General features: G+C 44.7%; 1 protein-coding gene across 3 annotated transcripts in view; it reads left to right on the top strand.

The window, feature by feature from the left end:
• The window catches only part of LOC147903119 (tubulin-tyrosine ligase), a 192,800-nt gene that overhangs the window by 73,844 nt on the left and 104,371 nt on the right, over window positions 1-14,585 (top strand). For all 3 annotated transcript variants that reach the window (XM_087374206.1, XM_087374207.1, XM_087374205.1), the window contains one exon: window positions 1,271-1,436. In XM_087374206.1, coding sequence (XP_087230332.1) covers window positions 1,271-1,436 — 166 coding nt within the window. The remainder of the gene's footprint in view (window positions 1-1,270; window positions 1,437-14,585) is intronic.

Below are 14,585 nucleotides of genomic sequence, written 5' to 3'. Positions count from 1 at the left end.
ATTGAATATATAGGACCTAGAAGAGTGCAAAAAGGCCCTAATTCTAAGGGGGCGAGTGCCAAAAAAGCAGGTCCCACAAGAGTTAAACAAAGTTTATTCTATTGCAATAAATACCTTCGAGGGAGTCCAGCCCTTATTTTTGGGCCGTAGTGTGTGTCTCTCTGTTCTGTCTCTCTCTCTCTTTGTTTGTTTTGTTTCCTAGAAGAAATCTACTGCTGCTCTTCGTCATATGAAGCTATTAGGTGCCGTTTTTCCTTGTTATCTGTGTGAAATTCGAAATCTATCTTGATGATTATCTGCTGCGAATTGAGGATCTAGGCACAAAAAGTGATTTGTTTTTAGGGTTTTTGGGTTGATTACAGATTTGTTTTAGGGTTTCTGGTGGCCTTTTCAAGATTACAGATTTGTTTTTAGGGTTTTTGGGTTGATTACAGATTTGTTTTAGGGTTTCTGGTGGCCTTTTTAGCATGTGTTGGGCCCAAGGTTGAGAAAAAACCTTTCATATAAGTAGGTAAATGGTTTCTCAAACAAGTTGAATACTTTTTGGAGTTAAGGACCACCTCCTTTAATGCCTCTTCACAAGGGTTGAAATCTCAGTTTAAAACATCTAGGTGCAGTTTGGAAACACCGTCCTAGGAGGTCTCATGGCTATCTACATTCCTGAAGACCTATTAGAGTTGGTCGGTTGCATTAGCTGTTGCTTGCCATGAGGTTCTATTGTGTTGCGCAAACACATTCATCAAGGAGGAATCCTTGCCGTGAGGTTCTATTGTGTTGCGAAAACACATTCATCAAGGAGGAATCCTTGCCTTGACACATGCATATAACCATAAGGGTGAGGGAATATGGAGCAGCAATGGGCAAGGAGGGAATCCATGCAAGCTCCACTAACACGCTTGAAACAACAAAATTATATGATGGGAGTATGTAAGTGGTGTGCTGAGATATATGTCATGTGTTTAGATGTAAAAACTACAAGTTAAGTATTATTTTTGCATTTGGTTTGATGAGGTGTAAATTTTTTATTTTAAAACTAACTATGTCTCAATAAGTACAATGATACATACCTATTTGTTTTGGATTATATATGCAAAGATTATATAATGGTTGAATTGTGCAAACAAAAATCGTCTTTTATTGTTTTTGAAAGAACATAATAAATTGTTGTGGCACAAGTGCATAATACCATGTTTGAATCTAAATTAAGCACTAATTACTTAGATTATAGAGATGGGAAAAAGAGGGGACTAAATTTTTCCAAACGTCCCAGGTTTATAAAGACTTTGAACAAAGACTTGCAAACACCAGACTTCTTATTAGCGTTGTTGAAGCTTCACCTACTCAAAGTGTTTGGCCAAAGGGAAGTCGTGCTTTGGCTGTATACACAGACTTGCCTCAAGTTTTGGAGACATTGACACGATCGGAGTTTACTTTTTGTAAGTATATTATGAGAGAAGATAAAGATTGAGATACATAAGGCTATTTGCTTATTTGGGTATTTGTGGTTATGCATTGCGTGTGCGTGCTTACGTGTGTGTGTGTGTGTGTGTGTGTGTGTGTGTGTGTGTGTGTTAGTGAGTCTCATGTCAGTGAGTGGGAGACTTCCCATCTTGTAAATTTATGATAATATAAACACACTGGATTTTACCCCCAAAAAAAAAAAAAAAAAGTGTGTGTGTGTGAGTGTGGTACGACGCGACACCGTCAGTGTACTCAGCTTCTCCGTACCACCCTGCCTCTTCCCGTACAATCTCGTACATTTTCGTCAGCACTCCTTGTCCGTACAGAATCCCGTGTACGATCTTCCGTACAGAATCCCGTATAGCTTTCCCGCTGCTCCGTACAGTTCATCTCGTGTACGATCCTCCGTACAGCACCCCTTCGTCCGTACAATACTTTCCGTACAGTTTCTTCTTGCTGTTCCGTACAACCTATCTCGCACAAGGCCTTCCGTACAGTTTTTCCGTACAGCCTCTGCCGTACTGTTCTGCACCTTCTCCCTGTGCCTTTCCATACAGTTTCTCTGTCTGCTTTGTCTTTCACTCTATTTCTTCCTTGCTTTGCCATATCTCAATCATGGCTTCAGGTTCTGATGTCTGTACATATGCTAGAAAAGAAAGATCTGCAGATGCCAAGCGTCGTCCTTCTACATACTTATACTTTCCTGTATATATCTCTTTCATGCATCAAACACTTAAGTGCTTTACATACAATGTACAGAGCCTCTGCAATGTCTCAAAGTGGAGGCTTTTCTGTAATTATGTACATAAAATGTAGCCAGATATTGTTTGTTTGCAAGAGCATAATCAACACTCTAAGGCTGGTCATCATGATCACTTTGGCGGCTATGATATATGTTATGCTGGTACCACTACCTACTCAGGTGTATGCATAATGGTCAGACATGAGCTGGAGCCTCAGTTAGCATTCAATGACAGCAGTGGCCGATGGATAGTCATACAATGTAATGTCAATGGTGACATTCTTGAACTTGCATCAGTTTATGCCTCCCAGACCTCTGCCATGAGGGCTTCTCTATGGGATTCTTTAAGCAAATATCCATGGAGATCCAATGCATTTATCTGTAGAGATTTTAACAATTCTCCTCTGCTGAGAGATAACACCACTTCAAGATCTCATATGCTTTCATCGGAAAGACAGAAATGGGATAGCATGCTTCTCTCTGTGCAGGCTGAAGATTTATGGCTGCTTCTACAAGGCTCAGTGCCCGGATATACTTTCCATCATAATGCATTTACCACATACTGGGCAAGGCTTGACAGATGGTATTTGTTCTATCCACAACAATATGCAGATTTTAGCCTTCATCTCCTCATAGATTTCTCATTGGGATTGTCAGATCATGCCCCATTATGGTTAAATCTGCAATTTAGTATGCCACTGGATGATTTGCCGACTTTCTCCAGCAGATTACTGCATGTTAATCAGGCTTATCTTCGACATCAATATTTCCAGCAAATGATCAGATTTGCAATTCATCCCTTGCTTTTGCATGCTCAGGAGGACGTGAATTATGCTTGGGACAGCTTTGTCTCTCGTATACAGAATGTCATTAGGGACTATGGAAAATGGCACATGGCTACATGGAGGAATGAGGTCAAATGGGCAAAAAGGACAGCACAACAGTTGACTGAATTCTCACATTTAAGGCCTCTCTCTGCATCAGAAAATGATTCCCTCTCACAAGCCCGGATCAAACTGACTGATAATGATCAGCGGAAATTGCACAAATGGCAGATTAGAGCAAGAATGAAGCCCCTCATGGATAAGGGCTGCTCATCAAAAGCCTTCTTCCAGGGCCTGCATGCCACTCGAAAGAAAAACTCATGTCTAAGGGTAAGGAAACTAGATGGATCTTGGACGCACTCTTTCTCTGATCTCCAAGATGAATGCCAAAATTACTTCCAGACACTGTTCTCTACCCCTGGCTCCCCATCAAATCAAATGGCTGATGCGAGGACTGAATTTCTTCAATATGTTTCAGGGATAGTGAAAATGGATGATGCTCTTTTATTTGAGAGACCTTTTACTGACACGGAACTTGATAATGCATTGTCCCATCTCGGCAAATACAAGTCCCCTGGCTGGGATGGTCTTACGGTGGAATTTTATATTTCTTTTTGGGATGATTTGAAAGATGTTCTCTTACAAATGATCAATGTTGCCTGGCAAGAAAATCAATTGCCGCACCTTTGGAAGCATGGCATAATCAAACTTGTGCAAAAAAAAAATCTTTGTGATCATATGTCAGATTGGAGGCCTATTACTTTGATGCCTGTAGTTTACAAACTCATTGCCAAAATGATTGTGTATAGGCTTCATGGGACTCTGAATGCGGGCCTTCATCCTCATCAGTATGGGTTTGTGTCGCGAAGACAAATCCATGACAATATCTCCAATGCATTGACTGCAATTGAATATGCTAAGTACTCGAATCAAGATGTGCTCATATTGCAGGTAGATATCACTAAGGCATTTGACACTGTACAATGGGATTTTATCTCTCAAACCATGACAAAGTTGGGCTTTGGTCCCAAGATAGCAAATGCAATTTATTTGCTTTATTCTGGCTCTACTTCCCAGTGCATTCTCGGAAGTCATCTATCTCGGTCATGGACATTGGGAAGATCAGTCTGACAGGGCTGCCCCCTTAGTGCTCTTTTCTATGCCATTGCGACTCATCCCCTCCTGATGTATCTTGATCATCTTACATTGAGAATGAGACATTAGAAAGAAGCTTTTATGCCAAGATACCACACCAGACTTTCCTCCCTTAGATGAGAATGAAGATAGTAACACATTAGAAGACATGGAACTACAAGAGTTTATAGTATTCATGTACGATATACATAAACACTTGTACATTTTTTCAAAGGCTATCATAATTGCTGAAACTCTATATGAGTTTTTAAGAATTAGAGTATGATGTTAGAAGGTCATTGCCCCACCAGTGAGCCCAGATTTGAGGTAACAAGGGGGAAGAAGACCATAGGGGATAGAGGAAGGAAAAAGGCAACACACCTACCTGGCAGGGAACCCACGCAGCAGCATGTTGATGGCGCAGTATCCAATGCACCTCTTGGACCATCACACGGACGACGTTGGGGACTACAGCAACAACCCATGAGTAGGGCTCATGGGCCATTTCTTAAAATCCCTGGGGCTGCATCTTTTTTGGCACAGGCATATGCTGATGATTCCTTCTTTATGCCACAGAACTCTCCTCGGGAAGTCCGCATGCTTATGACCACATTATCATTGTATGGATTAGCTGCGGGATTGCATATCAACTTTGACAAATCCAAATTGCTTCCCCTGAAACAATGTGACTGGCATTCTATTCTCTGGCCTGGTCAGATAGTGCATTCCAAAGATGTAGTCAGGCATTTGGGATATCCTATAGGATGGCATATCACCAGGAAGCAGCAGCTAAAATGGATCTTCCAAAGACTTCAACATAAATTGGAATATTGGAAAATTTCTACTTGGCCACTTCATGTCAGGCTCAGAATAGTACAGTCTATTGTAATGTCTTATGTTCAGTTCTTCTTGCCTTTACTACATTGGTCCTCTAGAGATATCTCAGCCTTTATGTCTCAAGCTATGGAGCTGTTATGGAAGACAAAAACTGCTGTGAAAGCATTGAGACTGCTGAAGATGGAAATGGTGTGCTCCCCTAGGATGCATGGAGGACTTAATGTTCTAAATATCAGATATCATGTACTTGCAAGGAAGGCGACTATGCTCCATACCTTTTTCTGTCAAAAACAGCCATGGACTTGTATGATACCATCCATGTGTGTCAACATGAGGACAAATGCTTATGGCCATTGGACTACTGATCATTGGGAGGTTGTCATTGGGAGATTTGTAGGGAAGATTCCTGGATGCCCTTTCTCTACTGCTCTGATACTGGACTGGAAACAAGTGCTTTCTAAAGTCAAATGGGCTCCTGATAATCATTCGGGGACAAACTCAATGAGGAAAGAAAGTATTCATTGGAGTGCCATCTTTGACATTCCACTTGCTTTACAGGAACCGGTTCGGGCATATAATCTCATGAAATTGGGAATTAGATACATCAATGACGTGGTAGATGATCATGGCCATGTCTTATCTTTTCCTTAGGCCACTGCCTCTTATGCATTGGGAATGCATCACAGATTGATATGGAAGAAAATTGCTGATCTCTTGCATCCTTTTCTACCTATTCCCCATGTGGCTGACACAGACAGGCTTATGGATTGGCAATTGTACCCCGCTGCTACATGCTCTCGTCCTATTCCTCTGCCTGTTTTGACCTCCATCAAAGTCTACAAGCTTCTTCAGCCTGCCCCTTGGATTCATCAATATGCTAATACTCTGTGGCATATCAGGCAGCCCCTTTCATGGTGGCGGAAGAATCTCCGACTATTATGGAGGTGTAAAATGCCTTTGAAACAAAGACTTTTTCTTTGGAGATGCATGACCGGCACACTGTCAGTGGGAATCACACTTGCCAAACGTCACATTGCATCACCCACCTGCTTATGGTGTCACGCTCCTTCAGAGACTGTCCCTCATTTGCTTTGGCATTGCCCGTCTACTCGGAACCTCCTTGGGAAAATTTCAGATCATCTTCGCCTCCGTTTCCCGAGTCACATATTTGGGAAACATTTTTGGTTATTTGGCAGATTTAGGAGGCCTTTATCTCAATTATGCTTCTGATTTGTGGGATACTCTCCATCTTGGAGACTTTTCCTCTTGTAAAGTTATGACAATATAAATACAATGCACTGGATTTTACCCAAAAAAAAAAAAAAGTGTGTGTGTGTGTGTGTGTGTGTGTTTGAGAGTGTGTGGCGCGATGGAGCCCTCCTTCTCTCCCTCCCTGTTTTCGTCCGTACCATCCCCGTCCGTACCATCGTCGTCCGTACAATCCCCGTCCGTACAATTTCTGACCCTATCGGCTCCTCTGTCTTCAGTTCAGTTGCCATCAAGTGTACGGTTTTTCGTACCGCGGATGTGCAGGCTGTTGCCTTCTGTACCGCCGCCCGTACAATCTCATGCGCAGTCTCCCGTACTCTTCCCGTACCTTGCGGACCCCCCCGTACAACCCTCCGTTCCTACCGTACGGACTTCCGTACAGGTTGTACTGTCGACCGTACAACTTGTACAGTCCCCTGCGCAGTCCCCTCTCTCTTTTGTTTTCTCGGCCTTGGGACCTCCTTCTGCCTGTGCTCCTACTCGTGTGTTCCTTCGGCAAAAGCATGGTGGTTTGTCTGCCTCCCCTTTCATCAAATTGGCAAAGCTGGATAATTCTGATGGCCCTTCTTCTTCTCTCCAGCTAGATCTTCTTCGACAATTGTGCTCTGCCTCTGTTACAGAAGTTCCTTCATCGAGTTTCCCGCTTGTTTGTTCCTTAGATTCTGCCCTTTTGGTCTCTGGTCTTCGACAGGCTCAGCAATTTGGAGTCTGCCTATACTTCATGGGCAGGGTTTTATCTTCAGCTCAGCTTCGTCATTGGGCTGATGTTACAGTGGGTCTGGATTGTATTTCTTCCTTTGTCTTTCTAGGCAAAGGATTTTACTATGCCCAATGCACTTCGACTGAGGTGGTAGAGTGCCTTGTCAATGTTGGCATTCCTGGAGTGGGTTTCTTCGCCTATGTTCTGCCCTGGGATCCGCTTTTCGATCCTTCTACAACACTTCTGACTCACTGTCCGGTTTGGATTACTCTCAAAGCGTTGCCTGTGCCTCTTTTTCAGCATCTTCCAACTCTTGCAGCTTTTTTGGGAAGGCCTCTCCATATTCCGAGACAGGAGTTCTTGCAAGCCTCCCGTGATGTTCGTCTTTGCATCCTGTGGGATATGACACAGCCCGTGCCATCTACTTTGGATCTTGATTTGGGATTTGCTCATCCGATGCACATCAAGCTCCATTTTGCATCTTTCCCCACTACATGTTATCGGTGCCGACAGGTTGGTCATTTTGCACGTGCTTGCCCTTCTATATTCAGGCCCATACCACCTGCTCCTTCTTCAGCTGTCAAGGTTACTCTCCCTTCTCCTCCGGTTTCTGCTATGGCTTCTTTGGCGAAGCCCTCTACTGCTCCGAAGCACTACTGGAGGAAGGTTGATAAATCACAGGCAAATCCTCCTCTTGCTGAAGAAGCTCAGGATTGCACCATTGTTGAGCACCATCAGTTTTCTTCTACTTAGGATATGGATGTACCCCTTGCAGAGGGCAATTTACAGGATGACATGCATGCTCTCTCTTAGGATACTGCCCCTGCTTTTACTCAGATTGATCCTCCAAATGAAGCTCAAATGCTGAACCCTGCTTCATCAGATGCAGCTTCTTCATCGGAAGATACGGATGTTGATTTAGCTTCTCTGCCTTTGATGCTTGTGCCAGAGTCTTCTTCTCTCAGGGATGCAGAAGTACCTTTTCTACTGGAATCTTTTCATCCTATGTTGATTCAAAAATTTCGGGTACCAGCCTATATCAAGAAGAATCACAAGGGCAAAAAACAGCTTGTTTTTATTGATGGTATGGTTTCATCACTGCATCAGTTTTTACAGCAGAACAATTTGAAGCTGGAGGATGCTGTGTTTGACTCTCCTCTAGCTTGATATGTAACTTTTTACTTGGCTACCTCATGACTTTTGCTCTGAGGTTTTACTTGTAAAAACTTTTTTCTTGTACTTATTGGTGGGTTTTTACCTCTTTTGAGGTTTCCCACACAGAAATATAAAGATTTCACTTTTTAAAAAAAAAAGTGTGTGTGTGTGTGTGAGGATGTCACTCCGACAATCATTTTCTGATTGTATGTGCGCTCGTTCTCTTGTTTTCTTGTCTTATAATGACATTTTCTAATGTACTAGCATATTCCTTTTTTGGGAACTGCACATTGTAATATGAGGTTGCATGGATTTTACCCAAAAAAAGAAGTGTGTATGTGTGTGTGTGTGCGTGTTTGTGTACATGTGTGTGTGTGTGTGTGAAATATTCATAAGATTGCAAGAACGGATTCCCAAAATATCTCATGTTGTGATCCTGCCATATGGTCCAAAAAGCCCAATATCTGACCCAGTACAAAAATAAAGAGTAATGGACCAAGGTTGTAGGAAGTCTGCCAAAAAGCCAAAAATGTTTCCCAAAAGGAGAGTGTGTGTGTGTGAGAGAGAGAGAGAGAGAGAGAGAGAGAAAGAAAGAAAGAAAGAAAGTGTATTATTGTCCACTAAAGGCCAAAATGGGCCCATGGGACATCAAGAACTATGCATACAAGATAGCACAAAATCAACGTGCCACAAAGAAGAGGCATCGTCGAATATCATCCAAGTGCTACGCAATACAATGCAAGTGAAAGTACATAATGTCAAATCTGAGCCTAAATACCAAGTAAACTAGATGCAAGGAAACCGCCCCTGGGTGCAAAATGGGGGGATGAGTACAATATGCCAATGCAAAGATACAATGCAAAGAGAGAGAGAGAGAGAGAGAGAGAGAGAGAGAGAGATGTAATAATGTCTGCGCGAGGCCTCACGGGCCTTTGAGACAAAGTGCGCAAAAAAAGTAAACTCATACAAGCCTCAGTGGGGCTGGAGCAAAGGGCGCGCCAGGGCCCTTTCTAAGGACTAATCTATGCTAGCAAAATCATAATCAATCAAACACTAGTCAAGTACAAGATGAATCAAGTCGACCTCGAAACTTGGGCTCAGAAACCAAAGCCCGGTACAATGATGGCTCTTTGGTGAGCTGTGAAAATATCTCGTATCTGCGTTAGTGAAAATATCTTGTATCTGTGAAAATATATCGTATTTGCGTTTGTCGAGCCGTCTCAGTTGTGATGGGGGGCGCAGTCTCCTCGGTCTTTGAACTCTCTAGGCTATGTTCAGGGTGACCCCTCATCTCTGTCGGTCCCCCCGACCTCAATAGAATGTGCTCTGGGCACTCTCACTATCGTGCATGATCTCTACGTCTTTTTCTCAGTGGCACCGTGTTGGCTCTCTCTGTTGATCCAGGCTGCCTTCATATCAGCTAGCTCCTCCTCCTCTACTGCATTGTGTCTTGGAGCTGACTCATATGTATAGAAGTTTGTGACGCGTCGTCATGTCTGGTAGCCTCCATGTTTTGTGGTCTAGTTGCCTCTTGCTGCTCTCTCATCTGTCGCAGTAGTGTCTCCTTGTGCCGGCGCATCTCCATCAGATAGAGCCCAATACATACGTGGTCATGGAAATGGATCAGTTGTGATAGTTGACCGAAGCCACTCCCCTCCAGGTAGAGACAGTGGTAGCATCCTCGTCTCTCATAATAGGCTGGGCAAATACAGAGAAAATGCTCCTCTATCACAACCGCCCCCAGCGTACATAGCTTGCAAATCCTCTGCTCTGGGCTCTACATGTAGCTCTCCCTACCTCAATCCTTAGCTGATGGGACGAAATCCGCATTGGTCCAATGGCAACCCTCAGTGCATGTGAGACTCCTCTGTCCTCGAGGTATTGGGGTCTGATGATGAATCCCTTCTCCGACACTCTCAGGAAGTGGTCGCGATAGAACTGGATCTGGGTGGGGAACTCCTGGTCTCCTCCCCAAGTCCGAGATGTGTGGAGCTGGAGGAGATCTAACCTTATGATATTGTTGATCTCATCTCGTGGGATCGATACAGGAGGTGTGTCCATGCTGTACTGAAAGGAAGTCTGTCCGTCCATCAGGATACCATTCCTAGCAAGCCAGGTGGATATATGCGCATACCATGTGTCTTCACCACCCTCATGCTAGTCGTTTGGATGACTCCAGGGCCAGCCTCGGAAGTCTCCAGTGAGGTAAGTCCCAAACTTTGTGGATGAAAGTCAGTGTCTGAAAGATGGCATTAACCTGGAGAAGTGTCATGGTGAACTGTGCCTGTACTATCTCATGTGGGATTGAGGACACAAGCTATGTAATCACACTTTGCACTATATACTACATTGTAGTGATCATAAACATAAATATATATGCTTACACGGAATCATCCGGGATCCCATGATTACCTATAGCCGCTCAAATTTCCTCCACTCTGTCTTCGGGAGATCACATCCGTAGAAGGACGCTGCATACATGGCAATCGGTCGCACTAGTGTATCTAAAAGCCAGCCCTTTGTCGGTGGATCTTGGAAGTGTGCTTGGAAGCACTGTCGCTCTAGTCGAGCCAAAGCACTTTGTCCCCGTGTAAGTCGTGCCTGGGCTGCATGGGTCATCGTGAGTAGTAGTCCTGTGAAGATATAATGAGCATGCATGTATCTAAAAGCCAGCCCTTTGTCGGTGGATCCTGGAAGTGTGCCTGGAAGCACTGTCGCTCTAGTCGAGCCAAAGCACTCTGTCCCCGTGTAAGTCATGCCTGGGCTGCATGGGTCATCGTGAGGAGTAGTCTTGTGAAGATATAATGAGCATGCATAGGTGTGCCACATTCCCGGATTAGTGATGGGGATGGGTGGCTTCCCTTTTGAGAGAAGCCTCATCCAATGGTCGGGTCCCCGCCTCGAAATGATCTGATTATCTAATCCATCCTGTGTGTGAGGAAGGCCCATCTCTTGTGGTGTGTCAGCCGTCAGAAGATCCCGTGAGCCTCAGATGGCGTCAAATGACCCAGGGCTCGCTCTCGTGCGAGATGGGATCGTGCCTCTTTGCACTCGTCGTCAAACCAAGGGTTGCGAGGCATCTTTCCCATCTCGGGCCTGTACATAGGGAAGGATTTGGTGGCTGCGTCCTGTACAACTGAAGCAAGGGTGTACGAGGCTTGGGCCAGGTCTATATCATCTCCTAGTAGGGTCGGAAGCTCTTTGGCCAATTGACTCATGCATACTGGTTCAAGGGTACGATCAACATGGATCTGGGTACGAGTAGGTTTTGCAGCAGCTCTCTCTATGACTGGCATGGTATTAATCTGATGCTTCCCGTATGGAGGGGATGTTCGCGGTATGCAATGCAGATGTCTATTGGAGGCCAAAGAACTTACCTATGACCTCTATTGCTCAGGGGGGAGCTAGAAGGGCTCTATGGAAGGGGGGTGAATTTTGGATGGTGATTCATAGGGTTTGTTCCTAGACCCCACTTGGTGAGGATGATCATGTAAACAGGCTGAAGGATAGAGTTGTCTCAATTTTATGGTATGGTGGTGAATTTTGGATGGCGATTCATATTGTTTGTTCTGAGACCATGGTTTTGTGAGGATGATGTTGGGAGTGAACTTGGGGAGGGAGTCATCTCAGTGGTATCAGAGCAATCATCTCCATGAGAACATGGTTTTCAATCTTCTTGTGTGTGAGCAGTCAATGTTTCTTTAGTTATCACATGTTTCTTTCTTGCTTGAAAGAATCGAGTTTCCTACTCTTTATGATTGTTAGAATTAATTTAATCAAGCTTCTTGCTTGAAAAAAGAATCTATTGATTTTCCTAGAATTCTTCATGATTGTAAGAACTGATTTAACCAAGACGCTTGCTTGAAAGAATTGATTTAATTGAGTCTCTTGGAATTCATCATGAATGTAATTATCTACCTCATGAACTAGTTTCATGTAGGTTGTGTTTGAAAAATAGCATACGTGTAGTGTGAATTCTATCTCCAACTAGAGGGGAAGGTTGGGCTGTGGCTTGGAAACTTATTACTATCTTTGGGTAGCATAAATTATATCACTCATTGTTGAGCGATGTAGAATTAGGAAGTATTTGGTTTATAAGAGGGAGACCCATGGTTAGGCAGGTAGCATTGTGGGATGAAATGAAAATCTGATCACTCATTGAGCCAAGTGTTAAATTATTTTAAATTCAAATCTAAACTTTAATACTTTTTTTTTCTCTTGTGAAGCTCAACGGATGCCACACAACAGTGAGATGGATGCCCTCTATCCCACGATTTCCTATTGTTGTGGTTAACTGCGACTCTTGCCTCTCTGAGAGGCTAGCCTGCTTGACAAACAAGAAAAGCAATAGTTGTATCCCACAATTTGAACCCTGATGTGAACTTAATTCTTTTATGGGATCACTACATTTTGGATGTTGCTCTCTAGCACCACAAGAGAGCACATTCCCACATAGGTCTATGAACACATTCTAGCCTTTGCATCATGATCCATAAATCTTAGCCAGTGTATCCATAGGGTCTCCGGCTTTGTGTATCGGTACAAGAGTGGTAGTGATCCAAGTAGGTGGGAAAGTGTGGCACAGCCCAGTTGAACATCTGTGCTAGGACCTCTTGTCCATGTGCAAAGTGCTTGGTCCGTAGGCCCTCATGGTTACTCCTTGGTTTCTCTTAACTTGCCTGTGTGATTCTCTCCTGTTGGTCTTCACGACAAATTGAGACGCTCCCATCACTTGTGCCTGGGTGGAATCGATTGTCTTTTGTGGTCCCATCTCTATCGGCTCCTCCTTCACGTGGTACGATGGAGGAGCTGAAACTTGCATCCTCGGGTCTTGAAGCGGGCTTTTCTCGTGTTTTCCTCTGCATTTCGTCTCCTCTTCTTGGTTGAGGAGCACTAGTCGCCACGGCTTGGTGTAGCAGTCCTGTAGCCAAGGACCCATTTGAATAGGGAGGGCTAACAAGAGGACGTGATCCCGGGGAGATGCTGAAGCACCCCGCCCCGTGAATTATGCACGTAGGAGGGATGTGCATGTCCTCCTCTTCCTTCCCGACTCCTAGAAGGTGTAACTCCATAGCGCGGTGGCAGAGAGAACAAATCTTCAAATGCGATAGCTGAAAATGAGTGATATTCTGTCTTTTGCCAACGAGGGGAAGACTGCCTCGTTTTCCAAGTCAATATCGCCGTCGAGCAGAGAAAAGGGGAACAGGCCCTTGGTCTCCGTGTCTTGTTTGATCTGCAAACGTACATCAGTTCCATCCGGTCTGTGGAGAAGCTCGTTCCCTAATAAATCACCTTGCGCTTTGTACTGGTGGCTAGGGGGAGAGGGAGTAGTGAAAGTGCTCACGGAGGAGTCGTGTCATGAGGGCATGATTTCTAGCGCCTGCATGTTGGCTCGCATGTCGGTAGGACCTTGGGAAAACAAGGGGCAAGGTCAAGGGTTGCTTGATGTGCTAGAACCCCTAGAAATTGTGCCTTGGGGGTTTGGACGAGAAAGGGGGCAAAATACGCTTAGTTTTGAAGTTGGTCTTTGGTGGGGTTTTAAAAAGGCCCCACTAGAGGGGGGCCTAGGGGCAAATGAAAGCCCTTAGGGGCAACCTAAGGCATGGGATGCCACGTGGCATGCCCATGCAAGTCCCGTTTGGAAAGGAACTCCATGGAAGGAGTTGGCTGGCCAACGGGTGTACGGAAGACCTTGGAACTGAGAAAGAAGGTAGATGAAAAAGGGATCGCACAGCCGGATCGTCATGAGGGTGGTGGATCACGGGTATAGAAGAAGCTCGGGGGCTGTGGCTAAGCACGGGAGCTTCACGTGCAGCTCTTGCAACAACAATGTATGGGCACGTGAGCGGGGACGAAGCAGACTATGTACGGGTGCTAGCTGATGTGGCCATCCCAAGGGTACAAAAATCATACGAAATCCTTGGTAGAAAGGTGCGGAACACTTTTGGGCTGCTGTTCGTACGGGACTGTACGGACAGCCGTACTATCAATTCTCCTACGTGCAGAATGTCGTACGCAGCAACTGTTTTTGTACGGATGCAAAGTTGGTAGGGCAATCATGATGTTAGATGGTCTCGGTCTGGGGAGACATTATTGCTGGCCACTTGTTGGATCTTGTGACAAGCTGAGTTTAGTCACCTTTTGCTTGACCATGGTCTCTATGTTTATGCTCAAAAGGTCGCTACCTCTGAAGGGCGCTCCCATCCTTTCTCGTGATTGCCCGTGAGAATTACGTTGTGTTTTTGAAGAGACTTGCTTGGTAGGACGATGCTTGTAGAGGTTGTTCGTGCTTCTGAGCACTGTGGGCAGTTCAGTTATGCTTACACCCGTTGTTTGGGTATTCCAGTGAGTCAGGGGCACTTGTGATTTGTTTGAGGAGCGTGTGGCCTTGTGTGGGCTGCTAGTAAACGCTCTCGGGCTAAATAATAATTATAACCACGGTGTGTGTGGGCGAGCAGACCCC

This window comes from Dipteris shenzhenensis, chromosome 4 (genome assembly GCF_047967505.1).
Source record: "Dipteris shenzhenensis isolate YYH24624 ecotype China chromosome 4, Dip_SZ_1.0, whole genome shotgun sequence".
NCBI lineage: Eukaryota > Viridiplantae > Streptophyta > Polypodiopsida > Gleicheniales > Dipteridaceae > Dipteris > Dipteris shenzhenensis.
This window is presented reverse-complemented; position numbering and strand designations above follow the sequence as displayed.